Source organism: Megalops cyprinoides, chromosome 15 (assembly GCF_013368585.1).
Source record: "Megalops cyprinoides isolate fMegCyp1 chromosome 15, fMegCyp1.pri, whole genome shotgun sequence".
In the NCBI taxonomy this organism is placed as follows: domain Eukaryota; kingdom Metazoa; phylum Chordata; class Actinopteri; order Elopiformes; family Megalopidae; genus Megalops; species Megalops cyprinoides.
Window position 1 is genome coordinate 8626967 of NC_050597.1, and position 20641 is coordinate 8647607.

Below are 20641 nucleotides of genomic sequence, written 5' to 3' on the forward strand. Positions count from 1 at the left end.
AATTAAAGAGGGCCTAAGAAGGCTGAAGAGTCCAATGAGCCACCAGTTCAACTACAGAGAGAGCTAACCCTCAGCAATGACCACAGACAGAGGACAAGGGAGAATTTGCACATGTGACAACTGCGATCCTGTGCAACAGACAACATGCCTTCTGTCCTCAGTCATTACATTATTAGAAGCTTGTCTCCCACCATTACAAACAGGGAGAATTTGTGGTTTGGGAAAAATAAATAAAACCTACCATATTCCATAATAACCACAGATAAATAATACCATAAAGCCTTATTAATAAATAGGCATGAGGGAGGAAAAAAATCTATATCCAATAAAAATAACTCACACCACCTCTAGAGAATCACAGAAAAATACCAGAAAATACAGTACATGATTGAAAGAACATTTTAAAAAGGGTATTTTCCTATGCTTTCTGGTTATTTGGTTACACTTAGTGGAAATACATTAAAATACATTAAATCATCAGTAGTTCTGTCAATTTTTGGGATCATTTCCAGAACAGAGACCTCTTATTAGCAGGAGTGTACCACAGTTCCACTAACTCCCATCTCTCTGCAAACTTATGCCACGTTCTCTTGTGCAAGCCAAACTGTAAAACCGTTCAACATAAGGATGAATATAAAAGTTCAATATAAAAATGTTTGCAAGTCGACGTTTGCAAGTCCACAACAGGGAAAACTACCATGGACAAGACTCTGCAACATGACCATTAAAATATGAGTATGAATCAATTTACCTGAGTAAGATGGTTCTAAACCTTGACTAAAATGAAAAAAAACAAGCATATCTTTAAGCATTACAAAGAAGTGATGAACCACTGATAGTGCAGACTATTCCAAACTTTTCTGCTTAAAATTGGCCCCAGTTAATAAGAAGTGCATTAGAAGAGAACCAACGCTGAGGGAGAACCGGTGAGCTCATTGGTCAAGGATTTGCTGCAATCCTGATAGTAAGCTCCTCAGTCCGAATATGTAGCCTTCGTCTGGCATCTTGCTGGGGAAAACGTGGGCAAAGTCGATCATCCTCACTTCCACGCCACTGCACGTCAGCAAACCCGGCCCCCCAGGGCTCTCCTCCATCTCACTTCGGATGCCGAGGCTGTTGCCGTTGGGCAGCTGTAGTGAGATCTGCGGACCGCACTTCCGTACGCCGTTGTCTTGCGGACATTCACACGTGTTGTGAGCGAAGTCCCCCTTCTGCAGCCTGGACGTGTTGGGGAGGCCCTGGCTGTTCTCCGCCGGGCTAACCCCGCGGATGTTGTTGTTGTTCACTGTCACTCCTCCGTTTACCCTTCCTGTTTTGGGGGCGTTCGTCTTCCCCGACGGGCTGCCTTCATACACAAATAGCAGAGAGCTTGCATAAAAGTGGAACTGACTCTGGCCCTCAAACCACCGCAGGATCTCCCGGACCCGCTGGATGCTGGCGGAGATGGCGTCTTTTCTCAGTGTGCTCCCGTTGTGGAAGAATTTGGCTAAACCTACAGGGGTGGAGAGAGTAACAGGGAGAGAGTGACTGAACTGTACTTATTTCTCACATAGGAGAAAATACTTCCATTTATGTTCCATGTTCATCATTTTTTTCAGCTTTTCAGGTTTGATTAAAACAAAGTTCTACAGCATGTATTGTTTCATCCTTACAATTCTACACAGTAACTGGGTCTTATTAGTTTTATTAAGTACACACCACATGAGGAAGTAGGCAATAATGAAGGCAAAGATTATTACAAACTCAATAGAAAATGCTCTGTTACCTACACCCATCACTTTCATTTCTAGATCAATTCACAGGCAGTGATCTTTTTTTCTCTAATTCTTAATGAGATTTTGGATCAACAGTTTTCACTTGAATAAGCCAGATGGCTGCTTCTGTTGCAGGCAAGACAAGGCTAGTTAACACAAGGATCCAGGCCTGCTGTGAAGCATACAGCATCTCTGTTTACTGCAAGTCCACAACTATTTACAAGTCATTTAGTATGCACTTCTTACTGCTCAAAATAAATCTCAAATCTGCCACTCATCAAATGCTTAACTGCAAAATATTTCAATACCTCAAAATGGCCCCTGTTGCAAACACAGCTCAACGCAGTGTAGTAAAGGCCACTCTTTTTTTTGACACTAGTACGAAACAGCAAAGCTTTCCAATATGCAGACATTTGACAAACATAAGGCAGTATTCAATTCAGGAACATCAATGTCAACTTAAGATTTTGGAATGAGACAGTAATTTCAATGGTCCTTTTGAAAAGTCATCAACTGATGCTTCACTGTTTGAAGTATCCTACCATCTTTGAGAGTGTCCTTCACTAGGCTCCTTCCATAATGCTGGTCGTAAGTTTCGTAGCTGTCTGAGGTCACCTGGTAGATCTAGGTGGAAGAGGGGCAAGTCGGAGGGTTTGAGACAGACAGAAAGAGAGAGAGAGAGAGAGAGAGAGAGAGAGAAAGAGAGAGAGAGAGAGAACAAGCATTCATTTTCCAAATTCTTTTACTGTTTGCTACTCAATTGACCCTTTAAAGGCCTATATGCAACTGGTAAGACAGACCATTTTACTGTCTGCCAGATCCTGTGAGATTTCTTAGCTATGTGCTGGTCTGGGCATATCTGTGACATGTCTTGGCTAACTGCTTTAGCATAGAGAGCTGTGAGGTTTCTTGGCAACTTGGTGGACAGGGGACATCTGTTCTGTGTCATCCCATAGAACCAAACCAGCTGCATTCTTCCATTAGTCTATCACCAAATCCCATGGGCTGACTGTCGAGCTCTCGTTAATGACAGTTTGAGAGAGACAGGCGCCTCCGTATTGTCAGATGTCATAGGAAGCTCTTACAGCCCAACTGTTTACCATTTTCCATGAGAAAATCCTACAAGCTATGCTCTTATCACTCCATAGAGGAAAACCATTGTGCAATTGGGAATTAAAAGTAATTATGCTGAAACTTGCTTTGAAATAACATTAAAACATAGGTGAAGGGATCATGGGAAAGACCCATTCTCACATGAGGACAAAAAAAATCAGTTTACCCTCTAACATACATTAAAAGAAGACCATGGCCATACAATCAAAGAATTATGAATGCAAAGTACATGTAAAGTGGAAAACAAAGGGACAAACTTACATACATATTAAGCTTAACTTCCCTTGTTTTCAGGATTCAGAAAGACACAGTCTCTGACTCTTGTAAATAAGGTAGGAGACCCCCCTAGTGGGCACATTACAACATAAGCATATGCAAGTAAATGATACAGGTCAAGGTAATTAACTAATAAAGTAGAAAGATACTGTACCACAGCAAGATAGAGAATGGTGTAACATCAATGCAGCACTACAACACCAGATGTCAATCAATGAATCACAATTGCTTTGTTAAAGTGCATTTTTACAAACAGAATGATAAATAATCATTAAAAAAAAAAAAAGAAAACCCAGGGTCAGTGGGGATGAAATTGAAAATGATTCCCTCACCCTTGGAAAAGGTGAAATATTAACAATGGAATGTCATGAAAAATATATCAGTTCATCGCATGGATCTTAAGAGTCCAATCACTGTGAGGCCTACTGTAAAACAGTAAAACAGACAGAGCACAGAAGAGGAAATGATATTTTCCTGTGACTCCAAAGCTGACCTCATCTTAATAACCATTTGTACTGTAAAATGGGTTTTTATCCAGACTTGTATACTAGTTGGTTGACCAGAAATGTCAGTGTTCAGTAACTTTATCTAGTAGGATTACCACAGATATCTACATGAACCAGCAGTCTGGCAGGGACCATGAGTACATACTGGGTAGCGATTTGCAACAGGTCAGAGCAACATCTCATATGTAAAGTCAGAAAGACATAGACCCACTCGCACTGTGGGTCATCAAACCAACATCTGTCAGTCTTTACCTGAGGGCTGCGCTGCCCTTTTCTACAGCGTGTACATTCCCATAAACTTGACAAAATGGCAGATAATACATAATAGCAGCTTGCTGCTTCCTTACAGAAGCGACTGTGATGTGTCTGGAGGGGGTTCTGTCAGCATTCATCTCGCTGTGTGTTGCTCCAGCCTCACAAAAGGTTGAAAAATCCAGATCTACAGCATTCAGTCGTACAATTAACCTCTCAACAAAAAAGAGACACGGGCCTTTCTAAAAAGTGAAAAGGCCTATTTCCATTGTGCTAACGTACCCACAATGAAGTGGGGAAACGAAAAGGTTACTGTAGGGCGCTGGGAGCATATGACAGCAGTATTTTCTTGTGTATCTCATCACCGGCACTGCGACGAGAGCGGCTTTGTGTTCTACAGCCAACTCCGCAAAACAAGGATAAAAACATCTATAAGACAAATAACAGAACACTGAAAATATCAATACAGGACTACTTCACACTGAGAGCAGCCACTCACTGGAGTTTTGCCACTGAAGGCTGCGGACAGATTTAGGACCGGTCGGTGGAGATAGGGCTGTATCTGGCCAGACTGCGGGGGCGTGTGTGTGGGGGATTGCTTTTCTGTTATCTCAGCGCTTTGTTTTCTGTACGAAACAATTGGAAATGTTGAAAAATGGCTGGGGGTGAAAATGGCTGAAATAGCAGCTGTTTCTCAGAGGGCGAGAGTTGTTCTTGCGATTTTCCCCTTGCGTCTTGATTGATCACCTTCCTCTAGCAAAGCATTATTGTAAACGTGGCATAAGCAATAATTCAAACGTGTCAGAACACTAATGCCCCAATTCAATGCTGTATAGAGTGTCCCGGGACAGGCCTCTCCCTGCATATGCAACCATTCACAGCTGAGTATCTCATATGAATATTCTCATTCAAACAAGCTGTCACCTTATCCATGTGGAGGCTAAACCAATGATTACTGTACATTCTACCCGTCACCGCACCCTGAGAGCCTTATATGCATAACAACAGTGGATTTGTGATCCCACTCAACTTCCTTGAACTCTATTGGTATAATTTGTATTTCTGCAAAAGCCAAATTTCTGCAAAACTTGCGCTCATATGAATACAAAATAGCAGGGGGGAGGTACTTTATGAGGAATAGTTGCCGCCTACAGAGACAGTCCTTAGCAGATGTTCTAGGTGCCAATATCAAGCACCACCGCCTTCTGGGAGTGGCCTTGCTGTGGAAGTCAGAGAGGCAGTGAATTTGTTAGCAGTGTAACAGATGGCAATATAATAACTCTGGATAATAACTTTTTATAATGTAATACATTTTGCAATTAATAAAACTGGATAGTGCAGTAAAGTTGTTGAACAGATAAAATAATAATGGTTATTGCATTATTCATAATTTTTTTACTGATAATGTAACAACTTCAAAGAAAATTATGTCATAAATATCTGCGTGTGTAAGGAACACTTACATGCTGACCCCTACTTCACTTGATACCCATAGTGTGGCTGCCGGCATTTCATCACAAGGGAGATGAAGAGTTTTTAAAGTAAAATAACAGTGAAATTTAACTAAAGCAAATAAATTACTTATGTCAAATTATTATAACAGCCAGACTGTATTGGTCTCATTTTAAGGCTGTTAAGGCTATGGCTGCACGTTGCAAAAAGTTTCTTCTTCTTCATCTTCTTTCTTTGTCGTCATAATAATAATAATAATAATAATAATAATATATTCCTACAACATTAAATTATCTGTTCCTGTTTCACTGCTCTTGGTCCTTCTTGTCTGTCTGAGATACTGGCAGTGAAAAGAGACTGTCGATCCAGCAGCATTGGCAAAAAATAACAAGCATTCCAACAAGTGTGGAAGTGATTTTCACGCAGGAGAAAGGTTATCTACACAGTAACACTTGTGATGGGAAACAGCTTTGTTAAATCCACTTTCAACTCGATGTTCTCTGCACAAAAGGAGCATAAGTGAATCCCACATGTGCCTTTGTGTCTTCTTAATAGTCTGAGTTATTTCAAATGGAGCAGAGAGATGTGACATTTCTCTGTGCACTGCTTTTGTACCCTCGAACAAGACACATAGCCTGAATTGCTTGGGTAAAAATCCACTTGAATAAAAGGATAACATGTAAGATACGGGCATCTGTAAGGTACCCCGTCTAAAGTCACCCTTTGAGAAAACAAACAGGGTTGCCTCTGTCAGTACTGTAAACACAGGCTATTGCAACTCTCAATAGGCTCTGTGGTGGGAACGGTATTTGCTTAACAGTGAAATGACCATTGTTTGACCTTGGGGGAACCGCTCTTGCCAAAAACCAATACATTCATATTATACACACAGAGGCCAAGAAACCAACCTTCTCTTACAAATTTGTAGAGGATCAACTGCAACCAAGCACTGGAGACCTTTGGAAATGAGATTCATGGACACAGTGGCCCTGTGGCACACAGCCTCCACAGCTAAGCTTCTCTTGCTACCATTGCAACTCCCCCCACCCCGCATTTTGTGTTGCGTATTGGAGAGGACTATCTTTATCCAGCTAATAGGTTGCCCAATAACCATTTGCCAACACATATTGTGCAGTTCACAATTTTCTGATCAATAATGTCAAGTAAAAAAGTTGTCAGAAAAATACTGGGACACTTGCTATACTAGGGGGACCCTAACAAGCCGTGATCCAGTGGCAGTAAATGTACAGATACCTTCCCTCCTTATAAGAATGTATAATAACTAAGAGAACGCTTTTTCCAGTTGAGGAGGAGTGGATACTCACTCTCATGCCCAGGACCAGGAAGCCAATCTCCTCCATCAGAGGGTACTTCTTAATCTGCTGCTCTCGCTTCTCCTGGGAGGCAAAGGGGTCGTAGCTCCTCTGGCCGATCTTCACATCCATGATACATGGTTTGACAAACCTGCGCGTCACATCCTCCAGCTTCAGGTACATATCTGCGTTTGCGCAGTCAGGAGGAGATCGCGGGGAGAGACAGAGAGACAGAGGGCAGAATTCAACCACAGCGCTCTAACTCAGAGACTTGGACAGCATAGAGAGCTTCTAACAGGTCACTGAGAGCAACCTCGTATGTACTAGTCAAAGTGCACATGACATACAATGCTGCTGCCATACTTAACAGCTATTGCCCGAGTTGGACAAAGCGGCAGTATGGACCGAATGTGAAATGTTTACAACTGAGAAACAACAAACATACTTGTTCATTCTAAGCATTCACTGCTGAAAACTAAAAGAACACAAGCAATGAGCATTCCTTTTTTGGTGCATTTTCTCAAAAAGAGCTCAGTAGTAAAAGCAATAAATTAACAAGTCAGCTCACTGTTACACTACCGGTGGAGTGCAGACAGTGATTTTTTTATATATACATACATTTTTTGTCCTGACAAGTTATCCATTGGTTAGCCACCAAATAAAAGACAAAGTCTGTCACGTGAACATTTTTGGAGTTGTGTAATGATACACCCACATTGTGTATATTGTCTTCCCAGACTATTTATTACAGATGCATTTCAAAGGCCTTTTGTGGTGTAAATCTAAGGCCAAAGGGACATCTCCAAAACAAGCAAAAGCTGAAGATCAATATACACTCTTTACTCAGGGAGATGCACTTGGTTATTCTTTAACAATCAGAGACAAAGAAAAGCACTGGGATAAAGGGCTTCAGAGGTTATAAAGATAAGACTTGTAAAAGATCAACCCTGAAGGCTTTAACATGCCAGAGGTGAGGCCTGAATGATGAAGACATGCTACAGTTAAGAAGAACGACTCAGGAGGTAAATACACTCTTTAAATAGCAATGAAGAAAGGTAACAAGGATTCAATGGTAAAATATTCATAACTCTTCAAAACATGAAGTCCCATATATATACCAAGTCCCCATTTTAATGGGCGTTGGTATAATGGGATTTGATTTGACCCACAGAGGTGCTAATGAAATATTTTTCCAAAAGCATGAAAGTATGTCATTAGAATGGCAGCAGTCACCTGCTACATAACTCACTGGCAGCATTGCAGAAACTGTCAGTATGTCATTTTGACAAAGTAATTCAGTAATTTCTGTGTATGGTGTGGTACTGAAACTAATTTTACTTGATTTCAAAGCTGAATGTGACAGCCTTTCAGCTCACTGCAGTTGAAACAGTCAAAAAATGATCCTCCTACGGTTTACATCCCAAAGGGCTCTGTGGCCTAACTTTACCATTAGGTGTCTCCGGTGAAGACCAGGTGCCATAGTAAGTTGGGAGAAAACACTGAAGGTCTAGAAGGCATGGGTTGCTGCAGTCCTCTGAAAAAACCTACAGAAAACAAACAGGAATCAATGCTAACTGTAATGGAATTGTCTGTACCAATCGATAAATAAATACCACTGATGACTAACAACGCTACTAGAAGCGATTAGAAACCTCTGCACGGTGAGATAAACATGTAACTGTACTGTGTCAAAGGTGACGGTAAATGACAGCAAATGAATGCAATTGTTTTAGTCCAATCTGGCTTGGACTAATACAACACTCAGTATTAGCTCATGTAGCCAAATAGACAGGAACAATTAACCTGGTGACTTTCCTACACAATATGTAATTAGTTGGCACAGCCTCCATATGCAGAGGGAGAGTACCAGAAAATCGTTTGTTAATTATTTTCCTAATGAACTGTAGGATCACAAGAGGGTGTGGCTTCCAGTCAAGGTGGTGTCCCATGAACATAAAGTCAGAGAAGCTCAGCTAAGAAGCACAGCTCAGCCGTTTTCACATATGAACTCCGGATAATGTCCGCAGAATCAGGTCCGGACATTGTCCGGAGTTGCCCTTTCACACATGTAGCACGCAACAGGAGATTGTCCGCGTCAGACGCGTTCTCACCTACTCCGTTTGGTTAAGGCAAGGGGTGGTGCCTGGGTAGAGCATGCAGGAGGCAGGATATGACGCAAAAAGTACGCTGCAGAAATCGCAGTGGCTGTATTCGAAAACACCTACTGCATACTGTGTACTGCATACTACACAAGTATATACTGTATACTGCATGCTATTTTTCACTGTAGTACCCAGTATGCCACCATTAATGATTACATTTGTAGTATGTTACATTGTCTCGTGAAATCACTGCGAGTTTAGAAACATCCAGATTTCCTCGTGGTATTTTCCAGTTCGACGCCACTTGCATTCTCAAGTGAAAAGTATTGACGAGTTCACAAAAAGTATTCGTATTTTCAGGTTTTTTCTTTTCAATGTCTTACCTTTCAGTGGTATGGGCACATAATGTGGCATGGAGGAGGAGAAGGTGAACATAGCTATTGTACTTTTGGGTAGCCCATAAAAAACTATCACACATAGCCATCCAAATGGTGCTACACAAAATTACACAAAATTTATTTATTATTAATTATACATTTACTATAGTGTTTATAGTTAAGTTTTTGTTGTTTGCTACGTAATTACTTAGCTTCAGCTTAGCTAGCTGCTAACCAGATAATAAACTCCTAACCAACTTTATTAATCATTGTAAGAGGCAGGTTTTGGCAGTATATTCATATTCATATTCATATATTACTTGACACACTGGCATAACACTGAAAGCTTGCTATTGGTCTAAGGGATTTCAATTTATAAACATGGTGATCTGGTTTGCATAACTGTGACCCAAATTCTGTCCACTCGATTTCAAGCAGTGTTCAATAAATGATGTTGAACACACATGTTAAACATACCCATTGCACATGCTAAAAACATTTTCATGAATTTGAAACACACACCACAATTTGAGTGGTGCTGTAAAGCAAAAAGTAAAAGGAAATGTATTGTTGCTAGATTTTTTTTCATGACAACTCTCAATAACAACTGTAATTTGGTTTGTATGGTTATAAAAATAACTCATCCACACTGATCACATTGAGCCCCTACATTGATTGTAATGTCAATAAAATAACTGAGCTTCAATAGTGACAGTAACACCCCATTTTGGTGTCATTGCACATGTCAACCAATGCAAAATCAGACTGGCAAATGCACACAAAAATTAAGGAGACACCCCCCTGGAAACAAACTCAGATATATTTGGTGTCACCCTTCCATGCCTTTACCTGACAAAATGGAAGACTGTGGCCCCAAATGATAGAAATACAGACACATGGACACTATTCATGTAAGATTGTTTAAGTCGTGTAGAATTCAGTCTAGACTGAGTGAATTCCTCGAGGCACACTATAAAACACCCAGACTGGAGAGCAAACAAGGAAGAACCAGTAAAACAAACACAGACAGTTCTAGGAAGAAGTGACCCATGTGCGAAATGAGCAGGGGTTGGGTTTTCTCGTGAGAGCTGGCTAAATAACCCCTTTAAATCTGTCTAAGTTCCTTCCTTCCAGCAGATAAAAAGCCCCTGCTGTGAGTTGTCAACTGTGGCAGAGAGCATGATAAGCACTGCTTTGGTGTTTGGCAAGGGATGATTTTTGATTAAGTCAGCTCTAAGCAGAGCGTTGTCACTAACATGCTCCTCCCGTGGTCTCTCGGGTCTGTAACTCGCCACCACGCCCGAGGTCTCTTGAAATGTCATTTAGCTTGTGCCATTTCTCTCTTTTCAGTCGCACAAAGGAGAGAGCAGAACTGCCGAGATCTCATCAGCTAGAACTGGCTGCACACTGGTCAGCATTATGATGGTTTTCCAAGGGGGATTCTGATTGCCTTTATCTGACAGGACTCAATATAGCCGCTATAGTAAGCGTAAGTTGCTTTCCCCTTACTTGCTACAGTATCATAGAAATCACAGCTCATATTGTCCAACACACAGACAGTGAACTATCTGGATAAATGACATTCATGATTATGAACCCGGAGAGCTAATGTGTCATTGAGATGTCAGAACGGTTGGGTGTTACAGTGTGCTTTTGCACTTTCAACTACAACTACAAGCAGCCAGGTTAATGCTGTTCCCAGTAGTACAGTGAGCAGTATTTTAAGTTTAGTATACATGTCTTCTATACAAAGTCACAGTTTTCTGCTCAGTTACTGAAGCTTAATTGTTAATGTGCTGTTATGAGTGGTAACAAAGGCTACATGTTTTGTCTGAAACATTTAACTTGCGTTCAAACCATACCTAGGTTGGAAGGTAAGGACATAAAACTGCATTTTATCAAACCATATGCATAACTACTTGTCGCACTAGAAACTACCAGTTTATAAAAGCACAACAGAACCAGCAATCTTGGGTTTGCATTAGACTTTGATGACCATAGAATTGGTAAAGATATCAAGAAAGTATACAAATGCATTTATAAATACGTGGTGAATTATACTTTCAAACAAGCCAGAAAAGCCTGAGAAAACAATGTGACAGAGACTCCAAAAAAGGAGACGAAACCTAAAACCTCAGGCATCACACCAAATGAATTAGTACATATATCAGACTATAGTAGAATGAAAACCACTGGAACTGTGTTTAACTCCCTCTCAGATGAGGTGCACCACGTAAAATAAGACATTAGAGAACAGACAGAGTGAGGTGCTCATAGGGTACCTTGCTATAGAACTGCATTTCCCTCAGACCTCGAGGAGGGGGCTGCAGCTGCTTCAGAACAGTGCCATCCGGATGCTGCAGAATACCTGTTGGCAGACAATAGGTTATTGCACCATATTGTCAGATTTAAGGATTACATTACAGTCATTTAGCAGATACTCTTATCCAGAACAACTTGCATATGTTATAATTTTTACAAGTTATCCATTTATACAGCTGCATGTTTACTGAGGCAATTGTGGGTTAAGTACCTTGCCCAAGGGTACAGCAGCAGAGCCTCAGTGGTGAATCGAACCAGCAACCTTTTGGTTACGAGTCCTGCACCTTACCAATATGCTAGCCTGCTGGTGGGATAATGTAAAGCCTTCCTCCTTGCACAGTAACATGGTGTGGTGTCATGACTGAGGCACTGAACATGTAAACAGCAGATCCCAAGTACTTAACCTAAATTATTTCATTTACATATCTATCTGTACAAATGGATAATATGTTAAAACATTTGCAACGCAAGTTTCCCTGTAAAATGAGTTGCCAGTGACATTACACATTAGACAGGATTACAGAACTATCAGCAGGCCTAAACTGTGAACCCCTTTGAAAAACCATGTGTAATAAGGAGGATGTCAGGTACCAGAGCAATGCACTAATAATTGACCCCACACAAACAGGAACAATCTACACTGGGTTGCTTGCACTAGAAACCTACTGCAAGAGATCACCCATATCAAGAACCTTCCTTGGGCAATGGCCTTTCCAAGGACATGCCTAAACACTCATTCACAATAGTATCCAACATCCAACTTCCTACCACCACACTTAAGACAAAAAAAAAAAGTTTTCGTGTCCATTTCCTTCCAAGTGATCTGAATTAATATATCTTGACCTTGCTTTGCCAATTACAATAAAGACAACTGGGAGAACTCTGAAGTATTCACCATGCCCCAGATCAGAACTGTGTTCTAAAAGCTATTAATAGCAACCACTTTGATTAGGTATAGCACCTGGATCAGGTATACAGTAACAGATGGACTGTGAAGCTGAGTTCAGCCGAACTGTGATTGCCCCAGTAAAACAGGGAGGGGTTGGGTTGAATGGCAGAGCAAGCTGTTCATAAACTCCTCAGGGTAATTTGCACATGCAGGTTATGTGGCCACTGTGGAAACAAGGCCACAAACCTGTTAGAGAGGCTCTTCCACATTCATGCATATTTTGGTGTGTGGGAAGGGCATGAAACTCATTAAGAATTGGTTATCTAGATAAGATACAACCTGAAATTCAAAATCATATGTTCTCTGCACAGTGGATTGAAAATATTCCCTTTTGTTCCAGCTGACACTGGGCTTTCAGGTTTTTTACTGACCCAAAAAACAACAGTTTCATATGAAACAGTACTACTGTTTTTACAGCACTGTCACTTCTATGATAATGTGGTATAATAATTTCCCCTTATCAGGACAGCACAACCCTTTCTACTCATACAAGGGGGAGTTTCTCAAGTGAAACTTCAGCTCTGAATGAGTGCACAAGTCTTCACTGAAATAAGCTATACCATGTATAATGGGTATGCATATGCATATATTTCCACAATATCCCTATCAAAATAATAAGGGTCATAAATTAGCCTAAAATTAAATACTTGGTGGTGAGAGTATATTTTATGTTGTTTGAAAATAACTAAATTCATCAGTACATTTCATTAAACGCTGCTGTACAGATAAGACACGCGCGGTTGTGCACCGACAAGCCTGGCAATGGGGGGCAAATTTAAATTCTGCTCTGAAATCTGCAAACCGTTGTTGTCTACCATGGCGACGGTAACTAATACATTTGCGAGTGCAATGAACTGTCTATATCATGGTGTCTTACAACGATATCAATGTCCTTGAGTGACAACTAACAAGTGAACAGATAATGTCATTGTCTCAATTTGAGTGACGTTATCAGACTGTCAGTAACCGGGATACAGAGTAATTTACAGACTGTGTGCTACTTTGTTAGTGAGAGAAACAAACCTGAGTCGATGCACTTCAAAAAGCCAGGTTATCTTGCAAACCTGGACTTTGACCTAATATTAACTCCAAACAGGGCCAGACACAGGTTGGTACAACAGCTAAGTCATCAGTGAATCGCACCAACTATTATTCAGTTTATTAATCTACAAACATTGTATTTTTGGTATTTACTACCATTTGTTTACTGACTATCGCTCTCCAATATTACCGGTGTCGTGGCAATAATACAGTGAGGCTGCTGTGTGCACAAATTGTATTCACAAATTGTGGATATGCTTCTGTTTTGATGAATGGACCCTTCAACTGAGTTCTATTATAAGTTATGAAATTAAATATGCATGCAGATAAAAAAAAGCATGTTAGCACATTCAAATTCAAAGCATAGTTTTGATACTGACCTACTTTATCAACTCCATATTTGTGACCTGCTACCTGATGAGAGAGTGGTACGCATCCATTCAGTTGCGCTTGTGGTCCGTCCTGAAGGTTTTTCTCATTCGCAGGTCCACAGTGGTCACTCTCCTGTCTTACTGAACTTTTGATCTCCAGTCTTCCGAGCGCAAGAGATGAGTCCATGATCTGGTGCCGAGTTGAAATTTGAAGCATGGGTTTGAGTTAACTAGCTAGCTAGCTAGCTAATGCCACCTCGTTAAAAAAAAGACTGAAGTGGAATATCATATCACACGTATATTAAAATACATGCAAAATTATACGACAAGCAGGACCCCCACAACACATAATCGATGAAGACAAAACGAGTCTTCATTTTGCTGTCTAGCTAGACATAAATGTTGTAGCGTTCAGTCATCAGACACCTGAACTCAAGTCTATAGTTACAACTATGAGATATATGTAGCTATCTCGCTGGCTTTTTCGCTGCTAGTAAGGTGGGGGTTTGAGATCCCAAGCTCACTCTGACACTGCCTGTGATTTTTCACTTCTTAAGCACCAGCACAACATCCAGTCCGGCCACATCCCACTTCCTCACTGGGGAATGCTGTCTCTCCTCCCCAACTAGACTAGCAAATGATCAATCAAAGGTTTCGCGTCAACGAAGAACAGTCGAAGTGTTTGAATACTGACCACAATCATTATACTGTCGTTTGATTGTGGCTTTCGCGAAGCTAACCATAGCTTGCATCTTGATTGCAGGCTAGTCAGGCGAGCTAAGCTAGCTTTCTAGCTAATATTAACGGATCTAAAGCTACCTAGTTGCAGATCTGCAATACTATTACAGACGAGTGTGAGTTCATCGTTCCACAGCGAATCCACCGCCAAACAAATCGTAAACGTTAGATAGCTAACCGAGCTACAGTTATGTCTAGCCCTTTCAAGACAGGCAGAAATTGAAGAACGTTTAAATACTACTTTCCAGTTTGTGATTTAGTCCACGAATTCAATATAAAACGAGCTATTCAAACACACAACTTGCACATAGCATATTTGCGGCATTTCCAGTACTGTCGTAACAAACCTAATGACTTTATTTCCCCTACTGTCGCAACACCAACGCGATGGATTCCAAAGATGGTGGTTACGATCGAGATGTTAACTCTATATCTTCGACAAGTTGTACGCGATCGTATTTCCGAAGTTTTCTGTCTGGAGATAGCTGTACTTTTAAATATGTGACACACACCGTATGAACTAAACAGGGAAAATAGTGTTTTTGTTGCAGTCGTGACTGTTTTTTTTTTTTTTTTCTGAAGATGGTCCCCCTCACTTGCCTTAAACATACACCGTGTATATACGAAATGAGCTGTTTGATGCAGAGTGCAATTTTCATCCTTTCCACGAAAGCAGTACCAAAGCTATGTAGGTGACTACACTCAATTAGATGTGGTGGCAGGTGTTGGCTGCAAACTCCTTTACTCATGAAATACTTCCACAAAGTTCTGTGACTGACGAAGTAAGGAATGTACAATACTTGTACCGTTGATATATATCCCGCAGTGCCATCACAATTAAAATTTCTGTTCAAACTGGTTTGCAGGTGCACATAATGCTAGGACACATGCAATCATTTAGAGGTGTATTAAATCTGGTAATGTTCTTTGATGGCAGAAATGTGGCAGACAAGCTTTGAAATGTTTCCAAAAAATATATTTCAGTGTAGAGACAGTTTTTCCTCCTTTTTTCCCTTTTTATGTAAACGTGGCTAAATGTGTCACTATGAGACTTGTAAATTCTTGTAATCACCAAGGAGCTTCAGTATCAACATAGCATGCCAGTAACAGGATAGATGATATCTCAAAATTGCATGTAACTGGAGTTCAATATTCCCATGCTAGTTCCATAAATTATAGATGCTTATGTTCACATCCTGCTTCAAAAACCATAATTGCTGTCTCTGTTTATTCTTTTTTGCTCAAATGAAGATAATTGTGTTTCACACAGACAGACACCATCATGTTTGAGCAGGCTGATGAATGGATAAAGAGCTATGATGAAAATGAATGTTCTTATACAAAGTGTTTTTAAAATAATCAGTAGCAGTCATCATAATATTAATATCATCACCTCATTTGAATAGCAAAAATCTTACTTATTTTGAAGGAATTCTGAAACTTCATAACCCCTCAAAAAGCCCATTCAGGACCAAGATGTCTTTCAGTGTACTGTTAAAAGTGTTTTTTTTTTATTGAATATTTTTGACAAAGTAGATAAGCTGTAAGAAGTCTAACAGCCTATGTCTGTTTAATCATTCAGAAAATATTCTTATCACATTGTGGTGATCACATAGCCTCATGATTTTTTTTTTTCCAAATAGCTTATTTACTCACTGCTCCCATGATGCTACAATTGCTCTGAGATGTAATTTACAATGTCATGTTGGCTCACTTTGTTGATTACAAAATAAGAGGTTTATAAACACAGAAATATTCACAGGAAATACTTCATGTGATACCACTAACATATTAACTACAAATCTACTGCAGGAAACTCAATAGCTACCAGAGTTTACAACTACAGCAAATACACAGATGACGTAATTGACAATCACAGGACAACAGAAGTAAATTGGTTTATCAATGGTGTTTCATGGTGTTTCTGTAGAGAAAGTGGTGATACCAATGAACAAGTACTGTGTTTTGACTGATTTAACTGTGTACTTAACTCATTATTCCAGATAGGATGCCTTCTACCGTCAGAAGAAGAAAATAAAATTAAAATTTAATTCAGTTAAATATTAATTCATTTATTATTAAATGACCAAACCAACACCTTGTTTTGAATAAATTTCCAAACAAAATCATAACCGCGTGCAAACTACACACTGACACACTCTTTTTATTGGGCATTTAAATTATGTATAGTTATGTATAGTTAAAACATAACAGATATAATAGAGTTGATCCCCATCCCCCTACCACCCTGCCTTTCCTTCCCATTCAAAACCAATTGCTCCAACCCATATTCCCCTACTGAAGCATTGTTAAACATTTCTTTCAACCAACCAGACTAAAACAAGACAATACCTGTACTTTGGTATCTGAACCAATTTTTTCTTTCAAATCCTTCATTAGAAATAAGAGAGGAGAGGTAATGCAGAAACATATTTATTATTGGCAACTGTCATAAGATTTAGAGACAAAGGAAATAAATCAGTGCAGAGGTTAGTCTGATTTAATTTTTTATTAAAAGCTACTGTCCAGTCATGGATTCCACATGTATGTAATGGCATTGGAGACACACGTTGTGCCTTTTCTTCCAATACGATAATGTACGCACACAAATATTCAACACTTCCAACATCTCTCATCTGGGGTTTCAGAACCATTCCATAAATAGGACGGCATCAGGCAGCATTGTGACAACTAAAACATGATTCATACAGTATAAGAAATACTAATATAATATTCACCAGTTTTTCAGGACTCCATTTTCTCAATAGGGTTTTGAAAGGCAATGTTTTACACTCTTACTTCTCTCAAGTGGGACTCTTTTTTAAATTTCTAGATTATGATACATGTTCTAAAAAAGACATGAGGACCATTCTTTCCCAGTCCCTGATGTCAGCCACAGATACTACACATAAATGAGGCCATCATTTGTCTCACCTACTTTAGCAAAAAAGGTTATGTTTCAAATGAAATCAAAAACATTTTCCTTATTGGTAAAATATTTAACTTACTATAATGGAACATGTCAAACTGCTGAAAGAATACACAAATACACTACCAGCACATGACATAATGATAAAAAAGATGATAATAGACAGGCAACCACAGAAAGGATGTTCCTGAAATCATAATATCAAAATAGGAAACCGTATACGACCACTTTCTGTCACAAATGTTTCACAGGAACAAAGGGCAAAAATTCCATTTGTTGATCTAAAAAAAAAAAAAAAAAAAAAAAGAGATCCATTGTTGCCTTACTTCATTTTATTTAAATTATTTCATATTATTTGTATCAAATTCATAATGGTTTCAGTTAAGTGCCAGATAATAATGTAGGATCTGTGACAAATACGTCACAAATGCATTAATTAAGACCAGAGTGATATACAACATACATAGTGCTGGAGCAGATGAAAAAGATGAAAAAAGAACTCAGAGGATCATGTAAAACAGAGCCACTTGAGACCAGCCAACAGGCATGTTATAATCAGATGAGACAGAGCATTAAGCTGAAGCAGCACTGTTAACAAAGCAAGTCAATGGGCAATGGTCCATGATGTGAAAATACAAAGCAGTCACAAAAACATTGATCAACAGTCATGACAAAGCCACAAAAATATGCCTCTGTACTTAGTAAATCGTGTCAGTGAATGTCCTTTCCCTGAGCGTTATGCACGCTGTTTAAAGCAGACAAAGTGGCTCCCAAATTACCACCGGCAAGAGCCCTCTCCTTCTTTTCCTTACCAAAAATGATAATCTAGCCAACAACGCGCACACTGTAAAAAGCAGATCAAATGAGTGTGTAGTGCTTATGTTAATACAGCTGCACATAAGGCAGGTACTGAACAAATCTGAGCATGAAACATCACAAAGAGATCATTGGTATCACATTTGAATGAAATAAATATTTCTAAGAGCAAGACGATTTTGTTTCTGCAGCTGCACTGTTGGGAATCGCAGAGATGACCGTTTACGCCTCCTTCCGTTTGATAATGAGAGGGCCAACGTTATCCCCGGTCTCCTGATTGTGTTTTGTATGAGCGCCATCACACAGTGGAAACTAGACAAAGAAAGGGAGAGAACGCAGGCTAGATTATCAAACTGAACAGGTTAACAAGGCTACAATATTTACGTCCGTTTCCAAGAAAATGAAGTGCCTGACTGGTATCACACATCAAATTCTGCTTCAGAATGCATAAAATTAATGAGAAAATACTGTAAGTTAGATAAAACTATTATAAAGACACAACTGAAATTGTACATTGTACAAAATTTGTGCTGATTGAAAATGTTAATTTACAGCCTAAACTTTGGGAATATAACTAAAACTCCATCTGCAAATTCAAAAGGACATATGCTGAACAGATTAAAGCACAATTTATGTAACAGCCACAGTACCGATCTCATTTTATATACCTTCTTGGATCGCCAGCACCTGCAGTACACTGCTTTGTCTCCCAGGTCCTCAATGTCAAAGGCGTGCACCACTTTGGGGTTGTCTTTCTGTATATCCAGGTTTACCCTGGACTTACAGCTCTTATCTTTGGAGAAAAATGTTTTATAGACTAAGACGCCCACAGCTGCACTCCCCACCGTCAAGGAGATTGCTGCTATCAATTCAGCTACGACAAAGACAGGAAAAAATAATCAGTTTAATGACTCACTTTAGAAAGCTGGGTTTATCCTTTAAACAGAATGTTTTTCTTTATCCTATGAATGAATAATAATGTCGTCTATGTACGTAGCCCTTCATTCTGAAACAGGTTTGTACAAATCCGCAGTCTAGTCGTCTTCGCAGGCTTGCAAAGAGATCAGGCAAGGACTGTCACAAGTGACACTGCAGTGCAAAGGGCTCTTTATCTATACGATAATTAGCCAGCGATTGAGCATGCTTGTCACATATTTGAACATCAGTGGTCCATTAGCTCTACTGTATTCCAGCAATACAAATTATTACCTATTAACATCAATTTATTTAGCTATGTGGCTAGCTACATAGGAGCACTACACTCAGACCAAATACGGATACACAGTTTACAGTTAAGCTACTTTTACCTAACTTCACCTGTGTATTTCGGACAGCTTTAACCATTCACATACCCAAATTACACTCTCCAACACTGCGCAGCTTTCTCACTTACTGTGTCGGTCATAGTCTCAATATCTAAAAGTCAGTATTGCACGATGAGCTTACTCCAGCCTTCTAACAGTTAGCTAAATAGAACTAAAGTCATACTCAATGGTTAGCTACAGATAAGTAATGCCAGTTAACGAGCTATGTCTGCGGTGGTCCTATTATGAAAGACAGCAAGGGAACCAGAAAGCAAGCTTCTTGTGCTAACTAATGTAGCTAACGCTGGCTAGTTAGCTTAGTAAGAATGCAGGTACAAGTGGGAGAGGCAAGGCAAGCGACCCGACCAGAAAACCAACTAACGCGAAATAGTAATATACAGTACTTAGCCGGCAGAAAAATAAGCAAGAAAATGATCCTGTTCAAGAAAGACAGTCTACACCCTAAATACATGGGTAACTATAGCTACCTTTGGACAGAGTATGTGAGCTCATGATTTATTGAAAGTCCACCAACACGTCCGTCTTCAGATCTCTAACAGGTTAGATAAGTCCTCTTTTAGTGTTGTTGACAAACGGCAGCAGAAACCGACCTGCGCCGGTGTAATCTTGGCCCAAATTGCAGCTATCGAGGTAAGGTAAGGTAAGGTAAGGTCAATGCGTAAGTGCGCATGAGTCTTTTCTTCTTCCTCTATTACTTCTGTGCCTAGTTTATAATTACAACGCGAAACTCGTATCGCCATCTACTGCATTGGAGTGCATGGATTCGGATTGCAGGGCCGTAGTCGGAAAAAACTGCTAAAAGCAGGCCTAAAAGCTAACATGAATGTTATCATGAATTATGAACTCTTCTTTAATGTAGTTGGTACATTCTGTTTACTTGTTTTTATGTCTTCTATTTTTCCACAAAACTGAAAAATGAAAAGGAAGAGTAAAATTATGTGTTTTATGTTTTTATGGTTAATATTTGTCTGTAGTGACATACAATATACTGACACTGACATGCAT

At 39.7% G+C, this 20641-nt stretch overlaps 2 protein-coding genes across 2 annotated transcripts; both read right to left on the bottom strand.

Annotated features, from left to right (window-relative positions):
- Nucleotides 1–405: 405 nt before the first annotated feature.
- Nucleotides 406–14566, bottom strand: LOC118790142 (inositol polyphosphate multikinase-like). The gene is made up of 6 exons (XM_036546977.1): nt 13838–14566; nt 11428–11513; nt 8114–8210; nt 6679–6851; nt 2297–2378; nt 406–1492 (listed from the first exon to the last, which is right to left on the bottom strand). Exons 1-6 carry the CDS (start codon nt 14043–14045, stop codon nt 933–935), a joined length of 1206 nt encoding a protein of 401 aa, XP_036402870.1. The 5' UTR covers nt 14046–14566; the 3' UTR covers nt 406–932.
- A 3251-nt stretch (nt 14567–17817) lies between these two features.
- LOC118790197 (CDGSH iron-sulfur domain-containing protein 1-like) lies at nt 17818–20277 on the bottom strand. The gene is made up of 3 exons (XM_036547074.1): nt 20104–20277; nt 18980–19185; nt 17818–18623 (listed from the first exon to the last, which is right to left on the bottom strand). Exons 1-3 carry the CDS (start codon nt 20126–20128, stop codon nt 18534–18536), a joined length of 321 nt encoding a protein of 106 aa, XP_036402967.1. The 5' UTR covers nt 20129–20277; the 3' UTR covers nt 17818–18533.
- Nucleotides 20278–20641: the final 364 nt, after the last annotated feature.